This window comes from Dipodomys ordii, unplaced genomic scaffold (assembly GCF_000151885.1).
Source record: "Dipodomys ordii isolate 6190 unplaced genomic scaffold, Dord_2.0 Scaffold12, whole genome shotgun sequence".
NCBI lineage: Eukaryota > Metazoa > Chordata > Mammalia > Rodentia > Heteromyidae > Dipodomys > Dipodomys ordii.
Genome location: NW_012267228.1, coordinates 21,617,274 through 21,641,185, shown reverse-complemented (window position 1 = coordinate 21,641,185; position 23,912 = coordinate 21,617,274). Strand labels below are relative to the sequence as shown.

Here is a 23,912-nt window from a genome sequence, read left to right as displayed (position 1 = left end):
AATTATTATCATTGTATTGGTATTGCTGCCTCCCTGTTTCATAATGGCCTGATTGTTTTAAAAGGGTGGTAAGGTATACATAGCATAAAATTCACCATTTTCAATGCATTATCCAGTGAAATCAAGGACATTCACATTTTATGCAATCCCCATCACTGTCCATCTCCAGAATGTCCAATATCTTCCCTCACTAAAATTCCTCAACCTTCTTTACTGCAGAGCTGCTATTTTACATCAGTCCTGATCCAGCAAAATCACATCTGAAGAAATGAAAACAAGCCTTTGTAAATAGAGCTGAAGGCAATTTAAATTTGAACTACTAGAAACGGAAAAGAAAGAGTGCTTAAAATGGCCATTTGGGGTTAAGTTCAGCAAGTATATTTAGCAAGTAACTGCTAGGAATAATATTCAAAGTGATTCATTATGGGCTGGGAGGATTGCTTGTTTTAGGCAAATGGCTCCATCATGTTTACCGTCACAGAAGCATGCACGGTGCTCCCTCTTTTGGTAAAGAAAAAATCTAATCAATACTATTCCAGAAGGACGTTCAGCAATACCTATTTTGGTAGCCTAGAATTGGTGGGAAAGTATGACTTGCTGGATCTCAACTATCAAAGATACCCGCTTTTCAACATGAAAATAAACAAAATAGCCTATGGTCAAGGATCTACTGGCTTGTTCAAGAGCATGCTAGGGGGAAACATAAACAACAACAAAAACCAACCTTCTGATCTCTACACATTGTCATCAAATAGCTCAAGAGTTCGTCTTTTTCACTCCAAGCCTGTCCTCCTCTATAGCACCTACTGTGTGTCCACTTATTTCTGATCTGTTCTCATTTCCCAAATTGAGTGGAAGTGGTTTGTAGATCGGAACTGGTGAGAGCTGGCAGCACTCTGCCTAATCATCTCCCAGCAAGTGATCAGAAAGAAGGATGAAACAAAGGATGCTCTGAAGAGGACTATCTAGGAAACTGACCAAGGTGGTAGGTGTCTCAGCTCCACAGCTGAAGTCAGTTCTGCTGCACTGCCAGTGGGACATTTTCTACCCAGACTCAACTGATTGTATGCATGGTACATCTGTCAGCAGCTGTCTAGGCCTATTGACCTTGTAACATTTTCTGGGCACTTCTAGTCAGATTGATGCTCAGATTTCCCTAAGGTCACTCTGCCTGGAATGCTTTTTCTCTCCCCACTTCTTCTCCATTCATTAGGACATGATGAAATGGGACCTCCTTTGAAGAGTCCTTTCTGTAGTCCCCAAAGCAAGAAGTAGAGACTGGCAAAATGGGGAAAAAAGCCAATCACTGAAATTTCCACACTGAATCTGTACTTTGATTTGTTTTGAAAAATGAGACAAAATGTATGACAATGTCTTAGAAGTCTGAAAATAAGTAAAAATGTATACGTACCTCAACCTTTTCATTTGAGATAGCAAGTTAGGACGCTATATACTGTTTAAAAGGTTCCTAGTATATTCTGATTTACAAGTGGACTTGATCTATTACCCAGTGGTACTGATCAACTGTGTGACTTCAGGCAAGTCAGAAGCTTCTCTGTGCCTCATTTCTCTTCTCTAAAAGTTGGGTGAAAGCATGGACATTGCACAAGGTCTTCGGAAGTATCAGATGAGTGCAGAATCCTGAAATGATACTTTATCAATGGAGCTTTGGTGTGGATTACTAAGAATTTCTTTAGAAAGTTACTCTTTACTTTGAAAAACCAATGTCCAACTTGTAAAACCTTTCTTTATCAGAGAACAATTTAGTAAAGAGAAAATGGGTTTCAAACCAGGATGATAGCCTGGAAAAATCAAAAGGGACATTGAGAAGTAGCCCCCATAGGAAGCAGGGCAAAAGCATGTGATTCAGTTTTTCTGAAGGTCTATATTCTTTATTCCCATTGTCCATTTCTGATTAAAAGGATCCCCCCGTAGCTGAAAGCATTACCATATGTAAGTCCATCAAATGGCATCTATTGTAAAGAACTACCCCACTTTGTAAAATTAGTTAGGCTTTTATGTCTCTCACAGACTAACGCTTTAACACTTCAATACCTGTAATAAAGTATTTGCACCACAAGAAAAAAATGTGTTCATGACCAGCAGGCTATAACATAGTGTTCTGCTTTGAGGAGCCATGGGTTTAATTGTATACTAAGCTGACAGTGAGTCACTACTTTGCCTTTAGTTAAGGAAGCCAAACAATAACTCTGTGAACCTCAGTTCATAGTGTCCCTTAGTCATAGCAAAGTGCCCAAATATGGGCTGCTTCATAGCACTTAAGGATGTCAAATAATAGTCTACCAAGACAATTACAATTTTTCAAAGTATTCTATAGAGCAATTCTCCATGAAGAGAAGGTAATGAAAAGCCATGAACAGGTTCAAATGCTATGGATTAGTAAAGGAATGCTACCTGCCATATTCATCCTTTCAGATGTCTAACTGGGAGACTCAACTTTGGGGACACACACAATACTCCAGGCTTGATGTCTCCTCTCTGAAAGGGCCAACCTTATTAGAGTTCATACTGATTCCATTTGCCAGAGGAGACAGGGTGCAGTGTGAGGCATTACAGCACTGGGATTGCAAACACAAGCTTTAGAGACCATGCAGCCTAAACCAGAATCTACTCATCACCTGGGCAACTGTCCTAGAGTAACTTCTAAGGCTCTGAGTTTGAAATAATGTCAAAATGGCTTCTAAGATCACAGTGAGGGCCAATATATATGTATATATACATACATATGTAAAGAAGTTTATATATATATATATATATATATATATATATATATATGCTTGTAAAAAGTAGTTAATACTGAATCTGAGCATTGAGATCTGAACTCAACTCCCCATTTAAGCTCAGCTAGTCATTGTCTTTCACAGTAATAATAATAATTTCAAGAGTTTAATGAGCAAGAGGGTCTCTGGGTACCAACAAGTTCTACTCTATCCATCATGTAGTTATGGCTGGAACTGCAGGTTGGCAAACCCATCCATTAGAAGAATAATCCAAGAGAACAATGATCTTTGTTCTTGGGATTTGCAGAAGTAACATGCATCTTATGATACATGGCTAGGATCAGATGTGTGTCATTTGGCCCCAAAGCTTCACGAGTGAGAATATGCTCACTGAACTGTGGTCACTGATCTTCTATTGAAACAGCTTATAAATCAGCTTCCTGGCCAAATCAGTTTCTTGTGGATAAGAACCTCTTTTATCTTTTAATCGGTAACTTATAGTAATAATGTTCTTTTTCTGATACTGCCTTGCCACTCTTCTGTCTGGTTTCTATAAGGAGCAAGCAGAGAAAGTGGTTTTGCCAGATAACAATACTATTGTTACTGATATTGTTGTCCATTATGGTTGTTGTTCTTAGTAAGCGAATGAAGCATGAGGGAATATATAAAGGAAGGCGGGATGAGTCTTCTCTGGGGGTCAGTCAAGAGATCCACTATTACCAACCAAGCTCTGTGCTGAGTCCTGGGGATACATGTGCAAGCATTACATCCAAGCTGTACCTTCTTAATCTAATTCAGAGGTACAAAAACTGGACTTTGTTTATAAACAACACGAAATACAAAATGTAGCAAACATATTGTGTGGTATCTTACAGAAGTCCAAATTTCTGGTTGCTTTTTGAAAACACTGGAAATTCGGAGAGAAAGAAACACCTCCCTCCACATGCCAAGCTTGCTAAGTTCCAAAACATAGCACCCACCTTCCAGCGAGAGTGGCTCACCAGCTTCTCTAATTAAGAACCAACTCCCTCTGGCAGCACACAGATGATGGGGAACCTAGGGGATTGTGAGTGAAGGAATGTTGAAGACACTGGTCCAGAGGACCAAGGCTGAAGCAAAGAAGGAAAAAGGAGATTTGGCACTCCTTCTCTTTTACAGGGTTTATTTGTCTCCCGGCTCAGCTTGCTTTGTTTGGCTGGACACAGAAAACCCTGGAGGGAAATTCTGATTCCAACTTGCTCTTTGCACAGCTAATTATTTGGGGCTCCCAGAAGGTTGGAGAGAGCGATGACTTCCGCAGCAGTGGCAGTTGGACTAGCTTAGCTCCCCTTTTGTACCCTGGGGGTCAGAACCCAAGAAAGGGGAGCTATTTGTTTTGGCCTTAAACTAAATCTGCCCAGAGACACAGACAGATGTTCTGACCCGAAACCAGGAAAGCTACTATTTCAATGCCTAGTAAAGTTCCCTTCCCTTGGCTTTCCTAGCAGGTTACAAACCAACTCCATGTTTTCCTTCCATTCAGTTTTCTTTTCTCCTTTGCAACCAGAAAATAATGTTTAGGAAAAAGGAATTATATGTCCCTCTTCTAAAATGAGACATTTCAATTTCCCTAGGTAGATAGGGACACATAAGGGAACTAATTTTATCAGCACACAACTTGATAAAAAGTGTTTTAAACTTCATTGTGATCTCCCAAAGAAAAGCAATGGGAAAATTGACCTTCTAGAGTTGGGAATCCAATAATGCTGGAATCTTTTAGTTGTTTCAGAGAGCTCTTTCTCCCACAGGCCATCCACCCCAAACACTCCATTTATGGTGCCTCTCATATTTTAAACAGATGTTAATGAACATCTATCTGGCCCAATACAGAAAGAAATGCATATAACTGGTCACCATAGGCCACATGTAGCCTTCTTGTACATGAATATATTTATTTTAGAAGTCCCAAAGAAGATTTGTCTGGAATTCCTGACATCTAGATAAATCCCTCAGTGATGAGTAAAGTCTGCTTTCTGTTTCTGTTTATGCTGATTTTTATGTCCAATCATGCCATACATGTTTATTGGGCACTTACACATGATATGATCTGATTTCTGGTTTGACAAAGTAAAGTTACATTGACACTGTTCCGAGTAGTTATGGCTGGGCACATGATTTAGATATCCTACAACACAGACACATGAAGAGGGAAGTTCATTTGGACTCAGATGGGATAGTGCTAGAGTTGGTAAAGAGAAACTGACATTCTAATAGTATTTACTATAGGACTAGTCCAATGTCCCATGTTATCTTGTTGGCCCATGACTGGTATTAAATGTAATTCCAGGTTCTATGAAGCTCAGGAAAGACATTTACAAAGACCAAAAGAGAATTTGAACATGTGTACTTCCTCATGCTCAGAAGTGGTCACAATCACATACTTGGAGTGGTTAGACACAATTAAGCATTACCAAGAAAGATGGCAACAACTAGGATTATATCTGAAGTTGGGAAAGTTGAATTTCTACTGGTGTCATTAGCATTGCTCATGATTTTTTTAATCAAAATATTTTGGTTAATCAAAACAAAGGGTCAGTTAGCTATGCCACAATGGCAGCTCTTGTGGAAATAAATCTTCAGTATTGCCCAAAGCTGACATAAGGAGCTCCTTCCAAAGGAGAGAAGCAGCAGAAGACAAATGTTTCCATTCATTTCCCCCAAAGGGAGTTAAGCAATGAGTAATAAAAGGATATAAATTATTCACAATGCTTTCAAGAAGTTTATGGTTCAAGGTTTGGGAGAAATAATGGAAGAGAGTAGAATGGGAAACAGACCTCTCAGTAAATATATTTCTTTAAAAAATAAAAGGATGCATCTCTTACACCTTGTGAGTGTCGGAGTTGAATAAATGGCCCTTGATCCTCTCAACATTGGGTCATTCCTTCCTTGAATGTGTTAAGGCTATCAGTATTGGCTATCTTCACCTGAGAAAAACTGAGTTTCTGCCAATTAGTTACTGTGGACATATACGAAAATGGAAAAAGAGAGTCAAAGAGGGTAATGCAAAGTACTGAGAAAAGGTAAAGAAATAAAAAGGGGAAACAAAAGAATGATTGCTGGTGAAAAAAGAAAGAAAACTTATTTTTTGTTCTTGTGGCTGTTTTGAGTTTCTTTTTAGAACATAAGAAAGAGACACCAAGAATTAGGACAAGATGGTAACTCTATTACCTCCTTCAGCAACTCTGTTCACAAATATACCAAATAGCACATTTGTTTTCACATCATACTTCTTCCAGAAGAGGATATCAGGGCTGGTGGCCCATTTGATTTTCTGATATCTGCATCTCACCATGAGTTGGTTGGCACACGTGGAGCAGAACACCAGGTACCAACAGACACCAAAGCAGCATGATGTTTGAGGGCTCCCAGGATGTAGCCTGATGATGGAGAGCCTGGAAAGTGCAGTTGTGGCCAGACTGGACAACCATGCCATGGGGGACCATCTAACTCACGAAACTGCAACAATTATATCATAGGATCCGCTCCCTGTAGCCCTCGCACACACTCAAAAGATAAATGACTTGATGACCAGCAAGTCCTGCCACAAGCTACAGGTACATTTTTGAAATCCTCCCACTAGTCACGGGTACATTTTAGAAACCTCAGCATGGTCCTAAGTGGCATGACAGAACGTTAGCAAACCCAGAACCCAGCACTGCAGTTACTGCAGTTACCTAATGGGAAACCACACAGGTCCAGAGAATATCAGCCTGTTCATTGGGGGGGGGGGGGGCTATGAGACTGTAGAAGCCAAAGGTTGAATAGGGAATAAAGCTGAAGTCAAGAAGAAGGTTTAGAGCCTGGTCACTGGGGGCTGGACATTCTTCCACTGAGCTAACTCTCCAAACCAGACATCCAATACTGGCTTACAGAGTTCAGACTTAAAAAATCAAACAAAACAAAAGAAAGAATAAATTTCTTCATTCCTCCAAATAAAGAAAATGTTGGGAGTTCACTTTAAGGGTTTTTCTCATGATTTAGGTCTTTTTAGTTCTTTTTCTTTCTTCCAATCTTTTGTAAACAACAACTGAATTTAATATTCATTTTTAAAATATTTCTTTTTGATCCTCCTTCTGTTGCCCTCTACCATTTCTTATTTTCTTTTTGTACACAATTAGATTGGCTATCTCTCTTTTTCTTCTTTAATCACTCTACTCCCCCCTCAACTTCTTTATTATCATTATTTTTGACACATTTTTTGTAGTTTGCCAGATTACTACTTACTATTTCTCCTTTCTTTCACACTATATCTTTTTACTTTTTTTTTTTTTCCAGTTATGGGGCCTGAACTCTGGGCCTGGGCACTGTCCCTCAGCTCTTCAGCTCAAGGCTAGCGCTCTATCACTTGAGCCACAGCACCACTTCCGGCTTTTTTCTTTTTGCTTATGTGGTGCTGAGGAATCGAACCCAGGGCCTCAGGCATGCAAGGCAAGCGCTCTACCACTGAGCCACCTTTCCAGCCCTCACACTATATCTTTATCTGAATCTTTTCTCTTAATTGACTGCTCTCTCATTGCTCCCTTGTATTTACTTTAGCTGCTTTCCCTTCTACTGTTATTACATTTTAAGTCTTGTAGAATTCATTTGTATTGTCCATCTTATCTTTTTTCCATTACTACTCTTGTTAATTAATCTCTACCTAGTTCATAATACCCTTTTATTCATCTAAAGAACTAGGACAATGTTAGTGATTTTTCATAAGTATGGATTAACGTATTTGCATAGTGGGTGTATCTGTTTACTTTACATTTGAAAGTAATCTTCTTCCTGAGTGGATAGGAACTAGATTCAGTGTCTTAAGTGAATGTTTGGTTACTGAGCTGTACTCCCAAACCAGTGACAAGAAAATAAACCATACCTGGGGGCCTGCCTAATATTCCCTAAACAATGTGACTATGTCAACTGAAACGATACTTGAGATTAAAGCTTCCATCCAAAAACATAGTCTTAAATATACCAAAGTAGAAACACAGGTAATATGAAAAAAGACAATGTCTTCTCCAAAACTTAATTCTATAACAAAGGACTTAAACAGTAGTAATGTAGAGGAAATCCCAATGTACTCGAGAGGTTAATGATAAAAAAAAATCAGTAAATTAAAGTTATATGTTTAAATAACTGAATGAATTTTTAAAAATGCAAATAAACAGCTGAATAAACCCAGAGAACATGAAAATGAATAAGTGAATGAAATAAGGGGGATAATGAAGAACATGAAAGAAAAAATTCGATAAAGATACAGGATATCCTGAAAAATAATAAAATTGAAATTCTGAAAATGAAAAGCTCAATAACTCAAGTGGAACAAAATGAAGACTAAAGACTAAAGACAAAGAAGAATTGGAACACTCAGATAAAGACATTAAAAAAAATCTAAGAAAGTACAAAAGGAAAATCTAAGGCCTCTGAGACACCATTAAAAATGAAATTTACAGCCTGGCTCCAGGTAGCTTGTGCCTGTAATCCCAGCTACTCAGGAGGCTGAGATCAGAGGATCACAGTTCAAAGCCAGCCCAGGCAGGAAAGACTAGTATCTCAAATTAACCACCAGAAAAACGGAAGTGGCACTGTGGCTCAAGTGGTAGAGCACTTGCCTTGAGCTGAAGAGCTCAGAGAGCACCCAGGCCCAGAGTTCAAGCCCCACAACTGACCAAAAAAAAAAAAAAAAAAGGAATTTATATTTGCTATGTATGAAAAAAAGAAAAGATACAATCTAAAGGCATACATAACTTATTCAATAAAACAATAGCTTAAAGTTTCCCCACCTGAGAAAAAACATTAATTATTTAGGGACAAGGGGCTTTTAGAACACCAAAAAGATATGATCCAAGAAGTGTCCCCAAAGCATATTATAATAAAAACACTAAGTGCACAGAACAAAGAAAGATAATAAGAAAAGAAAAAGGGTAAGTAATGTATAAAGACAAATTCATCAAAATAACAGCAGAATGTTCAACAGAATTCTAAAAGCAAGGAAGGCACAGAATGATTTACTCTAAGCCCTGGAGAAAAAGTATTAACTTATTTTACTGTATGCAGAAAAGTTATCCTTTGTAATTGAAAGAAAAATAGAAAAATGTTCATTCTAAATAAAAACTAGGAATTCATAAGAGACTCTACACAGAGAAGAGGAACACAACAGGAAAATACAGAGAAGAATAAACCTACTAAATGAGCAAATAGGCAAAGAAACATTTAGGAGAGAAGAAAACAGCACAAAAACATAACAGAAACTGCTATATACTTTTAAAGAATAAACTGAATGTTAGTGACCAGTTCTCCAATCAAAACACATAGGCTAGGGGTTGGAACTAAAAAATAAAAAGAGCAGACAAGTTTGTGTACAGGAAACAAATACCACTGCCAAAGACAAATGTAGAGGTAAGAGTTATAGGATGAATACAGATTTTCTAGTCATTTAGACTCCAAATGCAAACAGGAGTAGTTATATTATATAAACTATATCTGACAAAAGAGACTCAAAAATTAGTCAGAAGAGACAAACAAGTTCACTTTTCATTGCTCACTAATAGGAGAAAACAATTCTAAACACATCTACACCAATTGGTAGCACACTCAATTATATTTTAAAAAAGAAACTTCTAGACAAAAAAAGCATGGATATACCCTAACACAAGAATAATATATAACTTCTATAACCTACTCTTGCCAACATATAGGTCATCCAGACCCAGAATAATCAATAGAGAAACTTCACAAAAAACAACACTAAAGGCCAAATGGACATCTTTAGAACATTTCATCCAATAGTCGCACAATAGACATTCTTCTCAGAAATCCATAGAACTTTCTCTCCAAAACAGATATTTTAGGAAGCAAAACAAATCCTAACTAATACAAGAAAATCAAACTAACCTTCTGTATTGTATCAGCCGACAATGGAATAGGGCTAGAAATCAACAATAAAAGAAACTACAAAATACATTAAAACACAAGGATATCAAATAATACACTGTTGAATGAATAGTGAGTCACTAACGGAATAAGAGGAAAAATACAAAAACTTTCTAGAATCAAATGAAAATGGATATAGGACTTATCAGAGGAGGCAATGCTAAGAAGAAAGTTTATAGCTCTGACTGCTTACAAAAGAAAATCAGTGATCTCAAAAACCCATATCAGAAATACAAAATAAATAACCTAATAATGAGGCACCTCAACCTTGTGGAGAAGAACAAGCCACATCCAAAGACAGAAAGCAGAAAAAATAATGAAGATAAGGAAAGAAGTGAGTGAAATAGAGATAAAACATACAAAGGATAAATAAAGCTAAAAGTTTATTATTTGTGAAGATAAGCAAAATGACAAAACCTTAGACAAACTAACCCAAAGAAAACTGCATAGGAACCAAATCAATAAGTTTAGAGATTAAAAGAGGAAATCACAACTAATAACAATGAAATTCATAGGATCATTAAAGAATACTTGAAAATCTTTAAGAAATGGATGCATTTATACAAGCATATGTCCTACCAAAATTGAACTAAAAAGATATAAATCACTTCAATAGCTCTGTAATAAGCAATGAGATTGAAAGAAAGTTTCCTAACAAAAAAGTTCAGTGCTAAAAGAATTCAACACCAAATTCTATCAGAATTTTAAAGAGGAACTTTCACCAATGTTCCTCCAAGTATTCCACACCATAAAAAGGCTACTAAATTCATGCTATTAAATTCATTCTATAGAGGTAATATTATCCTGATATCAAAACTAGACCTATAACACAACCATAATTATAGATCAATTTGCCTCTTGGACTTAGATAAAAATTCTCAATAAACACTTGAAAACCAAATTCAATAACATATTAAAGAGATCATACACAATTACCAAGGTGGTTTCATTCTTTGAAACAAAGATTGTTCAGTATATGTAAGTCAATAAATGTAATATGACACATAAATAAACAGAATAAAAGACAAAAGTTACATAATCATCTATATAGATTTTGAAAAGGCCTTTGACAAAATTCAGTATCTTTTTATTATAACAGGTCTGTAGAAGCTCAAATAAATGGATGTATCTCAACAAACCTATACTCAATATCATACTAAATAGTAAAAAACTAAAACTATTTCCTCTACTGTTAGAATAGGACAAAATGTCCAGTTTCCCAAAACAAATTTAAATAGTGGTGGTTTCCTAGCCAGAGTAATAAGAAAAGAGAAATAAATCAATGTGATATAAATAGGGAAAGAAATGAAACTGTCTACTTGCAGATAATATAGACTCCACCAAAAAAAGCCCCTCCTTGAGCAGATGAACCCTAGATACTAGACTGAAAACTGCAACCATCAGTAGCTTTTCTATATACCAAAAATGAACAAGCTGAAAAAGAAATCATGAAAAACAATGCTATTCACAGTAGTCTCAAATAATTTAATAGCAAGGAATATACGAAGAAGATAAAAGGTCTCTACAATGAAAACTATAAAACAATGATGAAAGACAGTAAATAAGACACTAGAAGATGGAAATACTAACAATTGTGAAAATGTATGTACCATCAAAAACCATCTATGGGGCAATTTTTATCAAAATCAGAATGCCATTTTGACTTATTAGGGAAGCTTAAATCATGTGTGCCTTGGGTCAGGACTATGTGTGGGCAGGAACCAAGGCCATATCTTAAAATTAACCAGAACACAACGGGGCTAAAGGCATAGCTTATTAGTATAGTGACAGCTTAGCAAGTGTTAGCCCTGATTTCAAAACTCCTATATTGCCAACAAATAAACAAACAAATAAATGGGCAAATGAACTGAAAAGACTGTTCTCAAAGGAAGAAACACAAACAGCCAATAAATACAGGAAGCAATGTTTATTATCCTTAGCTATTAAGGAAATGCAAATCAAAATAACACTGAGATTTCATAGCCAGTATGGCCAACATCAAGAAAACAACAAATGCTGGAGGAGAAGGGGAACTTAAAACACACTTGTTGGAAATATAACCACTATGGAAATCAGTGTGAAGGTTCTTCTAAAAACTGAAAATAGAGGCATTTTATTCTTCTGCTATATAGAGCACATCTACAACCAACTTTATAGCAGCCTTACTCATTCATAATACCCAATCTATGAAATCAGCCTAGGTTCCAATGAATGGATAAGGAAAATGAATCCATATGCAAAGGAGTATTATTCAGCCATGATTCCATGTCATTTGTAGGAAAGCTGGTTGGAACTAGAGAGCATAATGTTATGAAAGATAAGTGAAGCTAAGAAAATCCAAACATTATATTTCTGCTCATATGCAAAATTTACACCTAAAAATGGTGATAATAATAATAATAATAGGACATGAGAATAAAAGGTAAATTGTCTGGTAAAAAAGAAAGAAGGACATGGCTAGGTGAAAAGGAGAGGTGCTTTAAGTTAAGCATGATGGAAGTTCACTCTGTGTGTGTGTGTGTGTGTGTGTGTGTGTGTGTGTGTGTGTGTAGTATGACCAAATCCACTAAATACTACTTGAAAAAGTATAGAGGAAGAGAATGAGGGCTTAAGAGAGTATAATAGAAGGGGTGAACTTGATCAAAGTGTATTGTATGCATCTTTGGAAATAGCACCATAAAACTAGCTTATATATTTTGCTAACATCAACAAGAAAAGACATCAATGGGAAGATATGGAAATGAGAAAAAAAAGATTAGTGACTTGGATTAAATATAAAGCTGAGAAACACTTTTTCTTCATAGTCCCTAAGAAATAGAAGTGAGGTAGTCCAGTTACTTTCAAATTCTATTATTTTGTCAAAATGAGCTTTCTTGACTGTAACATTCTACCACGAAACCATGCATATCCCATATTCATAAAAACAGAAACAAACTTGCTGACTTTTCCAGATAGGGGAACTGAACCAGCACTAGTAACAACACAAACAGAAACCCCTTCATGAGCCAGTTTGGGCTTACCTTTCTTGTTTTATATCCTTGAAAACTAGGAATAGTCCTTTTGTTCTTGGGATACATGAAAGATCATTCTCTGCTTCCCTCTGTTCTGTGAACATGTCACATGTTCACCAAAATGTCTTTGCTCACTTGGCCTGCAGCAGTGCCTTTTCCTTCCTGTCCATCTAAGCCCCACCCCTCTTCAGATCTCAGTTGAGATACTGTTGCCCTGGACAACATTGAAATGAGGAGCTGAGTCAGGTGTTGTTTCCTTGGGCTCTCAACAGTTGTCATGCAATGAAAATTAGATAGTGTGAAAGTTTTCTGAAGATAGAAATGAAATCTATAATTCTTCCATTACCAGCCAAGTCATACTATCAGATACAAAATGCTTGATAAATAAGCACTGAATAAACAACTATTTCAGTTGATGCATATGTCCAAAAAGCAAAATAATCAAACAAAAATATCTTTCAATGTAATTAATCAGCAAGGCATATTTTGATATAACATAGCACAAAGTAGCATAATGTAAATCCTTTATGAATAACAAAACAGGTAAGAAGGCAAGTATTACCTTTAGCTGTAGTAGTAACCAAATCATTCAATGAACATGAAACTTATTCTAGGTTAGCTAATACAACCCTGTAATATGACAATATATTTTCCATTATCAAATGAGAAACTCAAAATTCAGGAAGATTAATTTTTCAATGTCACATACCTAATAATCAGAAAAGCCAGGATCTGAATTACAAATGCATGATTTCAAGACACTGGGGATACGAAGGTGAGTCAGTAGAATGAAAACATTCCAAAATGAGAGAGAAATTCAGGGCAATACATATTCTAGGGGTTAAACAAAGAAAATCTGGTGAAATATAAGAAAGATAGGGAGATGAAGAAGGAAATGGTTTATGACTCCATAGTTGAAGGTGTTGGGTACCAGGCTGACCAGCTTGCTTCTTTCATGAGTACCAAGGAGCCATCACATAGTACATTAAAAACAACAACAACAAAGAAAAACCTTTTATGTCCATATCTTAGGGTTCATTTCACTTAGCATTATATGGTCATATGTACATAGCTTTTGAGCTTTTCTGCTCATCTGATAAGATTATCCTAGACATATACTAATTATTACATTATAAATAGAAGATAGTAACAGTTTGTGAGAATGTCTATTCATAAAGGTACAAAAGGTCTTTCCACCTTCTTCATTGCCATAAATATTCTCCCTATCTCCAGGAAATTTATGGTATGTTCACTCTTCCTAGGAGTGAAAGCTACTCTGAAGATAGAATTTATAGAAGCTTCATTTCTAGAAGTTTCTTCTTTTAGTAATATAAGAGAAGCATGAAGAGGCTTCCTTCTGTGTCTCTTAATAGAGAAGTTTAAAGAAGCTTCTTTCTGTGTTTTCTTTACCTTAAAATCCTTTTTACTAATTCTGGGGATTTGAGAGTATCCCTACATTGTCAACTGAGTCTAATGCCAAATGTTTAACCATTCTGACAAAATAAAAGCAAAATAATCAAACAAAAACAACCTTTCGAAGTAATTATTCAACAAGGCATATTTTAAAATATAGTGATTTGAGGGAATGGAGTCAAAAGAATAGATTGAAGCCATCCTGTGGGAGATGACACCAGTAACCCTTAAGAGCGGAGCTATTGTGGCTCTAAAAGGGTAAGAAACTAAAGATGACTTAAGAGTATTGTGTTAGGCAAAGTATAATGAGATATTTAAGATAATCAACTTACATAAGGAAAAGGGTTTGTTTTGGCTTACAGTTTGAAATAGCTCAGTCCACGATCGGTTGGACTCCTTGCTTTTGAACATGTGGGAAAATAGCACATTGTGGTGGGATTTTGAGGTGAGGGAAGATGTTCACCTCATGGCCAGGAAGAAAAGAAAGAGGAAAAAACTAGGGTTGTGTAATCCTTTCAAAGACACAAAGACATCACTTGAAGACATCTCAGTAGGCTCTATCACTTAAAGGTTCTATCACTTCCCAGTGTCACTAAAACTGGGATTACATCTCAGATACTGGCCCTTTGAGAGACAGTGAAGATCAAAATAGAGCAACCATGACACCAACATGGACTGCTGATACCACTAACACTAACACTAGTAAGCCACTTAGGAAAATGTGCTGGATTGAGGAGAAATGTTTTAAACATGATGAATAAGGAGGAAAACAAAAATCTCTAGAAGATGATTGGAATATGAGACTAGAGCACCATAGAGCAATATAGGCAAGAAATACAATCTGGAGGTCATTCTCTAAAGATATAGCTGAGGTCATATAAAATATAAACCCATTTTCAGAGGCTAAAAAGAGAAGCAAGGAGGGAGGGAAGGAAGGAGGGTTACAAAAGACCTTAGTTAATACTTGCATTTATAGGGCAGGCAGATGAAGACTAAGAAGTTGGATACATTAAATAATAAAGGTCTAAGTATGACATGAGCCAGGTGTTATGCTTAGAATTTCTTATAGGTACTGTTTTTTAAAAGGTATGTACACCTTTTTCATTGGAATTGAAGGGAGAAGCATCTTGTCCAACCCCACACAAATACTGGGTGGCAGAGAGGGGAAACATGCCAAGTTTGACAAAATCGGGCACGATAGTACTTGAGCCATACTATGTCCCTCCAAAGGTCTGTGATGTGGAGGCGAGCATAGGGGAGAGTTTTAGCAGTGGACAGGAACTTGGCAAAGGACTAAGAGGACCACATCTGCAGACTCAACGCTGGGCAGTTGAGAAGACTGTGTGCTCTCTTGAAATCTGAGGAAAAATCAGGAGGGCTTTGAAAAGAACCTTAACCACAACTACCCTTGTGGATAAAGTCCTCTCTCCAAGCACCATTCCTCACTCTAGAAAGCAGACAAAGTTCATGCTTATCCAATGGATTTCATTTCCTATCCCTGGCTTTATCCTAGTAAGCCAACCACATCCTCCTACAAGAACAGAGGACACTTCACCCCTATTTAAAAAAAAGTCTTCCTCTATAGCCTCCCTCTGATTGTTCACTTTGTTCCCAAAGTGAAATTCTCATGTTGCTTTGTTTGGTGGGCAGGATCTTCCCCTAGGGTATATGTGTGAACTAATAAAGTTCTGTCAATCTACCCGGTCCAGCAGTGGGGGTCATGTGTTCAGCTATCTCTATAACCTTAGGGCAGAAACTTTTCCCTCGCCAACCAAGTGGATAGATTAAAAAACAATATAAGATTCCAAAGTGTTCATGGGGAAAGTTCCACGGGTGAAATACTTTGTTTTAATAACTGTTGGCTTTATTACAGCTGGAGAACTTTAAGTAACGACTGGCTACTCTTTTCTAGTTTTATAGGAAGGAAACTGAGTGACAGAGGTTAAATAGCTACTTAGAAGGAGACAGTAGTAAATTCTCCTTTCATTTTAACATAGTATTTATCTCCAATATTTTCCTGGCATACTCCTCTCCAGAGGCTGTACAGGAATCACACATATCCAAAATGCACAGAAACCATTACAAGTAATAAGGAAAAGGCAAAATGCCTAAGAGAAAACGAGGCAATGGATATGAATATGCATTTTCCCCCAAAGAAACAGAAATAGCAATAATGAGAAAACATACAACCTCATTAATCAGATAAGTAAAAATTTAACAAAACGTGTTTTGCTTTTAAAGACTATGTTTTTTCAAAATTTTCTGAGTTAACATATACTTGTAATATGAGGAGGCTTCAATCTGATCTTCCCATAGTGATACACAGTATACTTTGAACAAATCTTACCACTTTCCTACTCCTCTCCTCCTTTTTCCCCCTTTTTCAAACACCATTTAGTCAGTTTCACTGAAAAAGTCAGTTTCACATTATCTCATATATTCTCTACTTGACTTTATTCAAGCCACATACAATAATCACAGAGTGGAAATAATGCACGAATAAATATGCACATAAATTATATATAAATCTACACATATATCATACATATGGAGATATAGACATATATATGTAATGTCATTCCATCCTCTGCAACTCATTGTCCCCAATTTCCTCTCCCCTCCCTCAACTAATTTCCTAACAAACCATTTCCTTAAATACTTCAGTTTAATAGAGATTTAAAATACTTTTGAGACTCCCTGAATATGACATTGTAAGGAATCAAAGACTCTGTAAAACAAATGAGATAAGCAGAAATTATTATCTTAAAATTATTAACATTACATTATAAGTAACAGTTTCATTCTTAGGATATATTTCAAAGAAACAACTTATCAAATAATCCATAATGACATAGGTATGAGAATGCCCATTCTATTGCTCTTAGTGAGGTATACATTAAATAAATTATTAAGTTTATATTATACAAAAATGGAATTCTCTATGCCTTTTAAGATGATGATATACGTACATACTTATCAATATAAAAAGATGGCATTAGGCTAAAATCTAGACTATAAAACTGACATTTAGAATGTTACACATATATAAAATATTTATAATTTTTTAATAAATATTTTTCTATATACATGCCTAAAGAGACATTCATAACGATTTTTGTTTGTGTTTTGGTGGTACTGGGATTTAAACTCAGGGTATTGTGTTTGCTAGACAATTGTTCTACCACTGGAGCCATTAATTTTTTTACTGAGTGTTTAAAAAACAATTCTTAGCAGAAATAACAGTGCTGGAGGAATATCAATACCAAACTTCAAACTCTATTATATAAAGCTATAGTAATCAAAATAGCTTGGTACTGGCATATGAACAGACCTGAGGACCAATGGAATAGAACTGAAGGACTGGAAATGAACCCACAGACCTATGGCCACCTAATTTTCAATAAGGGAGCCAAAAAAATAGAATGGAAGAAAGACAGCCTCTTAGGTAAATGTTGCTTAAGTTGGTTAAACACCTATAGAAAACTAAAGCTAGATCCTTGCATATCACCAGCACCGGAATCAACTCCAACTGGATCAAAGACTTCAAAGTAAAAGCAGACACCCTGAACACATTACAGGATGGAATAGGAGAAACTCTAGGGCTCCTTGGCACAGGCCAAAATTTTCTTAATAAAGAGAGAAACACAACAAATCAAAGAAAGGTTGAACAAATGGGATTGCATAAAACTGCAGAGCTTCTGCACGGCAAAGGACATAGCTAGCAAGATCAGTAAAAAGCCCACAGATTGGGAGAAGATCCTCATTAGCCATACAACAGACAAGGGTCTCATATCTAAAATATACCTGGAACTCAAAAAGTTTAAATCCTCCAACAACAAATCCTCAACCAACCAACCAACCCATTAATAAGTGGGCTAAAGATTTAAAGAGAGACTTCTCTTTAGAGGAAATAAGAATGGCCAATACACACGTGAAGAAATGCTCAACTTCTCTAGCCATAAAACAAATACAAATAAAAAACAACATTGAGATTCCACCTCACCCCAGTTAGAATGTTTATAATCAAGAAATCTAGTAATAACGGATGCTGGAGGGGATGTGGCCAAAAGGGAACCCTTCTGCACTGTTGGTGGGAGTGTAAACTTGTTCAACCACTCGGAAAGCAGTATGGAGGTTCCTCAAAAAGACCTCCCATAGAGCTCCCCTAGGACCCAGCAATCCCATTTCTGGGCATTTACCCAAAGGATTACAAATAACACCACACTAAAGCTACCAGCACAACTATGTTTATTGCAGCATTATTCACCATAGTTAAGATATGGAAACAACCCAGATGCCTCTCAGTAGATGAGTGGATCAAGATAATGTGATGTATCGATATCCATACCTATAGATATATCTATATAGATATATGAATTCTAGGCTTCCATCAGAAAGAATGACACCACTTCATTTGTTAGGAAATGGAAAGACTTGGAAAAAATCATGTTAAGTGAAGTAAGCCAGACACAAAGAAAGATAGGTCTCATGGTTTCCCTTATTTGCAATTAATTAGTATGTGTCTAGGATAATCTGATCATATGAGCAGAAAAGCTGCAAAGCTGTGTACACATGACCATATAAGATGATGCTAAGAGAAATGAACCCCAAGATACGGACACAAGAGATTTTTCTTTGTTGTTGTTTTTAATGTACTATATGAATTTGGGGGGGGTCTTCTGTATGTTCTTCCCCCCTATGGTATATTCCCTGTTGTCACTGTACTTGATTTTGGTACTCTGCATCTTGTATGTATATTTATCTAATTTGAGGAGGGGAAGGGCAATAACAAAATGCTAAAACAAGGACACAGGATGACTCAGTGAAACAATGATACTCACAATATACTATGTTGGAAATGTACTTTACAACTTCCTGTGGGGAGTGGAGGAGGTGGGGGAGGGAAGGGACAGTAGGAGAAAAACAGAGGGGGTAACAATGCTGGACAAGAAATGTACTTATTGGGCTGGGAAGGTGGCTCAGTGGTAGAGCGCTTGCCTTGCATGCCTGAGGCCCTGGGTTCGATTCCTCACACCACATAAGCAAAAAGAAAAAAGCCGGAAGTGGCGCTGTGGCTCAAGTGGTAGAGCGCTAGCCTTGAGCTGAAGAGCTGAGGGACAGCGCCCAGGCCCAGAGTTCAGGCCCCACGACCGGACCAAAAAAAAAGAAAAAGAAATGTACTTATTACCTTACCCATGTAACTCTAACCCCTCTGTACAGCATCTCTACAATAAAATAAAATTTCAGGTAAGTCTTGTTTTTTTTCTCAAGTCTTATTTTTTACTCACGTCACATGCTATAATCAGAGAGAGAGGGAGAGCTTTTTTTTATTTGTAAGGTAAAGAATACATGAAGACCAATCAATACATCTCTCCAGAAGAGAAAGAAATACACTTCATGAAGAAATGACGCAAAGCACACAACATGTTTTGATCTTCTACTAACTTTTGTTTCCAAAATAAATGTGAAATCCTAGAACAAAGGGATTCAGCTAACAAGTATATTGCAGCTAGCCATGAACAATGGGAAAAAGCAAACATACCTAAAATAGAAGATGAAATCTAAGAGAAAATACCATTAATTAAAACTCCTCTATTCACAAGTCCAGACCATAGACTGGTCCCAGGACTGGGAATTTCTCCCAGGCAATTCAAGTCAGTACTCAAAGCCCCAAAGCAACACAATTTTTCTCACCAGAGACAACCGCTTTCAGTCTCTTGAAAGTGCATTTGTAACAAGTACTTAAACTGTTTCCGCCTGGCATCTCTGCCTGCATCTTGTGTTTGTCATTGTTCTAATCCCTTCTCTCCACAGTCACTGTGCGGTCACCTTGGGTTCCAGGAAAGGCAGGACTAATCAATAACATCTTTATGACACAGGACTAAAACTACTCATAAAGAACAGCAGAGCCTTGCAGGACAAATCACCCCCAAATGAGGATAATAATCTATAATAATCAGGCAGCCTCCTGGAGCATGGGAACCAGATTGCTCCCCTCGATTGATAGCAGTAATAACAACTTCGCTGGAACCCAGGAGAACCAGAACTGAGATATGACCAACCAGGTCACACGTATAACCCAGACACTATGGATAGCTTTCTTCTCTGCCCCTGATTCTTCCTTTGCCTAATGCTCATGTCTACACTCAGAAGATGGCTGACGATAAACTAAAGTGTCATTTTCCCATGGCATCATGCTACATAATATCTTTCTTATCCATATTTCTATCACTTTTACTACATTTGTATCTTGCCTGAATTTTTCTCATGTCAAACTCAAGGATCAAGGTTTCTGGCCCTCCATTTTACATAAAAAGCTGAGGTTTCTGGGCCCCCCGCTCTGGGTACAGAGTGAAAACCTTAAGGATACTGGGGCCAACAGGGACATAAAGACCTGTTAGGAGTGAAAAGTGGAACTTTCAGTCCAACTCTTTGACAGTGGCTAATGACTGGCCTTTAATTCTCCAGATTCCATGTCTGGAGCTTTAACCTCCTGACAGCACAAACTGTGTTGCTCCAGATCCCATTAGTGCCTGCTTGTTGTGGAAGGTACATATAATGTATAAAAATCATTTCTCAAAATTGAGCTCTCTGAAATATCTCCCAGTTCTATCATCCAGAAGAGGGCAAGAGGTGGCAAAAACAGAGTTTGACCCTGAAACAAAGATATTTAATCTATTTATTCAGGGGAAAAAATACAAATGTTACTGTATCACTTTAGAAAACTCAACTAGAGATCTGGGATGTCTGGTTAGGCATCTGTCAAGCTCCCAGTCATAATGCTTCTGACAGCTTTAAAAGCAGAGGTCTGCACTGGCCTCTTAGGTCTTCAAGAAAGCAAAACTAAATCCATCTGGAAGTACTTGGGTTATTGACCCCAGGGTCCTTTATCTCTGAACAAATTCAGACACAAACTCTGGGACAGTTCTTGAATATTGTATGAAGGTAAATTACAGGCATTCACACAATACAGAATTGTCCTTTCAAGCATTTTTATGAAGCACATCCAACTGCAAGCAAGCCTTTCCTTTACCACAGAGGAAATCTAAGGGAAAATAAGCAGTTTATGAACTATTTAAAAAAATAAAGCTGTGGAGTTAGGGAGTTATGGATTAAGTTCTGACCCATTAATTCTTTTATTCCCTGACTTGGAGCAGGCTGAAAATGTGCAGGTCTCTGGCAGGTGGTGGCAATGCACATGTCCAAACCTGTAGGGAAGGAGAGAAATGGCTGGCAGGGTGAGGGGCAGATCCCTGCATTTGGATATCACTTTATACAGGAATCTGGAATTTAATAATGTTGCATCCCCCAGGTAAGGGAATGATCAGCTCCCTGATTTCATCTGGGAGATCTATTACATTAAGTGATATTCTGTTTGGGCAGACATGCCATTCTACTCCTGAAGGAAATTAATTTCTTGATTCTTCCAGCTAATAGAATCCCAACTCTGTGCTTTAGGTTTTCTCAGGACACCACTAGCTGAAATGTACTCTGAAGTACCTCCTTTGTGGGAAGTCCTAAGAAGGGATGGAGACAATAGGATAGGACAAAGGCATAGAAAGAACATGGACCAGGGACAATTAGGCATTGAAGAACCCTCTTGAGATCATGTAGGATATAGAAAAGGCTTCTACACTCTGAACTCTTTGCCGAGTGGGGCTGTTTATGGTTTTCACAGGAAATTTATTTTAAAGCATGTATGGGCTCTGAACAGGATAAATAAAAGATTACAAGAAAAAGAAACACAGTGATTTCTGGTTGTTTAAAAGGCAACTCAACAAGCCTTTACCAGAAAAAGGAAAAGGTCAGGATCAATAAAAGGGCCTTTCCTTTAGAAGGAGATCTGTTTTTAATTTAACACAAATAAATTCTTCTAGTGGACCTTCTGAAAACCAAGGACCCATCAAATTCTATAAGGGATCTGGCCTCGTCTGCAAAGTAAAACTTCTCTAACATTCTCTAACAGAATCAAAACACAGTCAACTTACCCCCAGCCTGTGTTTTTCCTCAGACCTCTGTCTATCTGAGACTCACAGGCTAGACAAAACAAGCCTTCAAATATAGAGATGTTACTACTCACATATGTTATTTTGTACTAAAAGGGCTCTTTTTTTTGGAGATATCATCTTAAATAGAATGTTCACAGAAGAAATCCTAGAACTGAGAAAAAACTGCTTTGGAAAATACTCGGCACGAACAGTATTTGATGACAAAAGGAAACTCAGGTAACAAAATGCCTGCCCTTGAAGATCTTAATCAACTTCCCTATTCCTTAAACTTTGTATTTGCTCAGTTGCCTTTGTAAAGTACTAGGTGAACTCCTATGAGGAAGGGCCCTTACAACCTTTTGGAAAATATACAATGGTATTTTTCTTTCCTCTCTCTCTCTCTCTCTCTCTCTCTCTCTCTCTCTCATCAGCTTAATATTCTTCAACAAATCTTTGTCTTTGCTGCAGTGGCACAGTTGTTCCGAGTATTTAGACCATTCACACACATCAATGTTCAACTTGAACACATTAATCCATAGCACATAAAACCTAACAGTCATCTGTCACTGCAACCTTGGTTATACCCAACTTCTAGCTCTTACTTTTCCGCTTTCTCCTTCCTTTCAAGAACACATTTCATATCACACAGTTGCAGGGAGTAAAATCAAGTCCTGACCTTAAATCTGCTCTTCTTTTAAAAAAGGAAGCAAACCATCTGCCTCCTTATGCAGTTTAAATAATGTGTTTAGAAAACCTGGTGGAATTCAGCATCAAGTTATTCTTTTACTGGGAGTGACCTTCTCTGAGCATTTCTTCTACTATATAAATCCTCTCAATATCTCAAGGTTCATCTAGTCTATGTTCTGAAAATCCTTCAATTTCCTCTTTGTGGATTCCACCAAGGCTCCCAAATTCAAGTGTTTTCTAGGATCCAAGAAAGTTATTTGCATGATGCAATCTAATTTCCATGGGAAATGGACAATGGCTGCAAGAGCCTGGTGACATGGTATCTAAGGATTATGTGCCTTCCAAAAGGGGGCAGAACTGTGGCAGCTCAACCTATTGTCATCGGGAATACTTCTAGATCTTTCAGTGTTTTCAAAGAAGCCCAACTCTTAGCTACTTGGAAGCTGCAATTGGAAGCATCGTGGTTTCTGGTCAGCACCAATGGAAATAAAGTTTCTGAGATTGCTTGTTGACCTGGCCCTCTGGCACACATCCGTTATTCTAATGAAAATGGGGAGCCTAAAATAGGAACATCATGGCTCAATGTGTGACATAGTAGAAAGAGAGACCCTATCTGGAAAATAACCCATAAAACAAAACAAAGCTGGAAGATGTGGTTCAGTAGGAAGAATGTCTATCTGGCAGTAGAAGGCCTTGAGCTCAAACCTAAGTACTGAAGAAATAAGAAGAAAAATCCCAAATCTGCATTTTATGGAAAAACCTGCATTCTAAATATAGGCTTAATTAGCACCACTAAAACTACAATAACAACTCTGTGAAGTGTACTGCACCCATGTAAACACTAATTTGCAATTTCTGGTCCCTACTGACCTGTGAAGGCTAGAGATAAATGATATACTTTGTAAAAATGTGCTGTCTTATGTCACCAACTAGATCAGGATTTCTCAGGGAAAATATTAATCAATGCATGTAACTTAAAAGTGAAGCAGGCCCTCAACTACTCAGGTTATTGTAAATTTTAAATGAGAGAGCACAATGATTATATTTAAGAAAAAAGGGTACTAGTAAATTAGAAGCACACAGCTAGACCCACCAAGCAAGGACTGGATCTTTGTTCA

At 37.2% G+C, this 23,912-nt stretch overlaps 1 protein-coding gene across 5 annotated transcripts in view; it reads right to left on the bottom strand.

The window, feature by feature from the left end:
- Fhit (fragile histidine triad) overlaps window positions 1-23,912 on the bottom strand; it is a 1,339,970-nt gene that overhangs the window by 903,183 nt on the left and 412,875 nt on the right. For 3 of the 5 annotated variants that reach the window (XM_013010312.1, XM_013010311.1, XM_013010310.1), the window contains exon 1: window positions 12,716-12,774. The exons of 1 other annotated variant lie outside the window; for it this stretch is intronic. In XM_013010312.1, coding sequence (XP_012865766.1) covers window positions 12,716-12,772 — 57 coding nt within the window. In that variant the 5' untranslated portion in view covers window positions 12,773-12,774. Of the gene's footprint in view, window positions 1-12,715; window positions 12,775-14,451; window positions 14,522-23,912 lie in introns of those variants that run through there. One more of the 5 variants, XM_013010314.1, reaches the window with a different exon arrangement.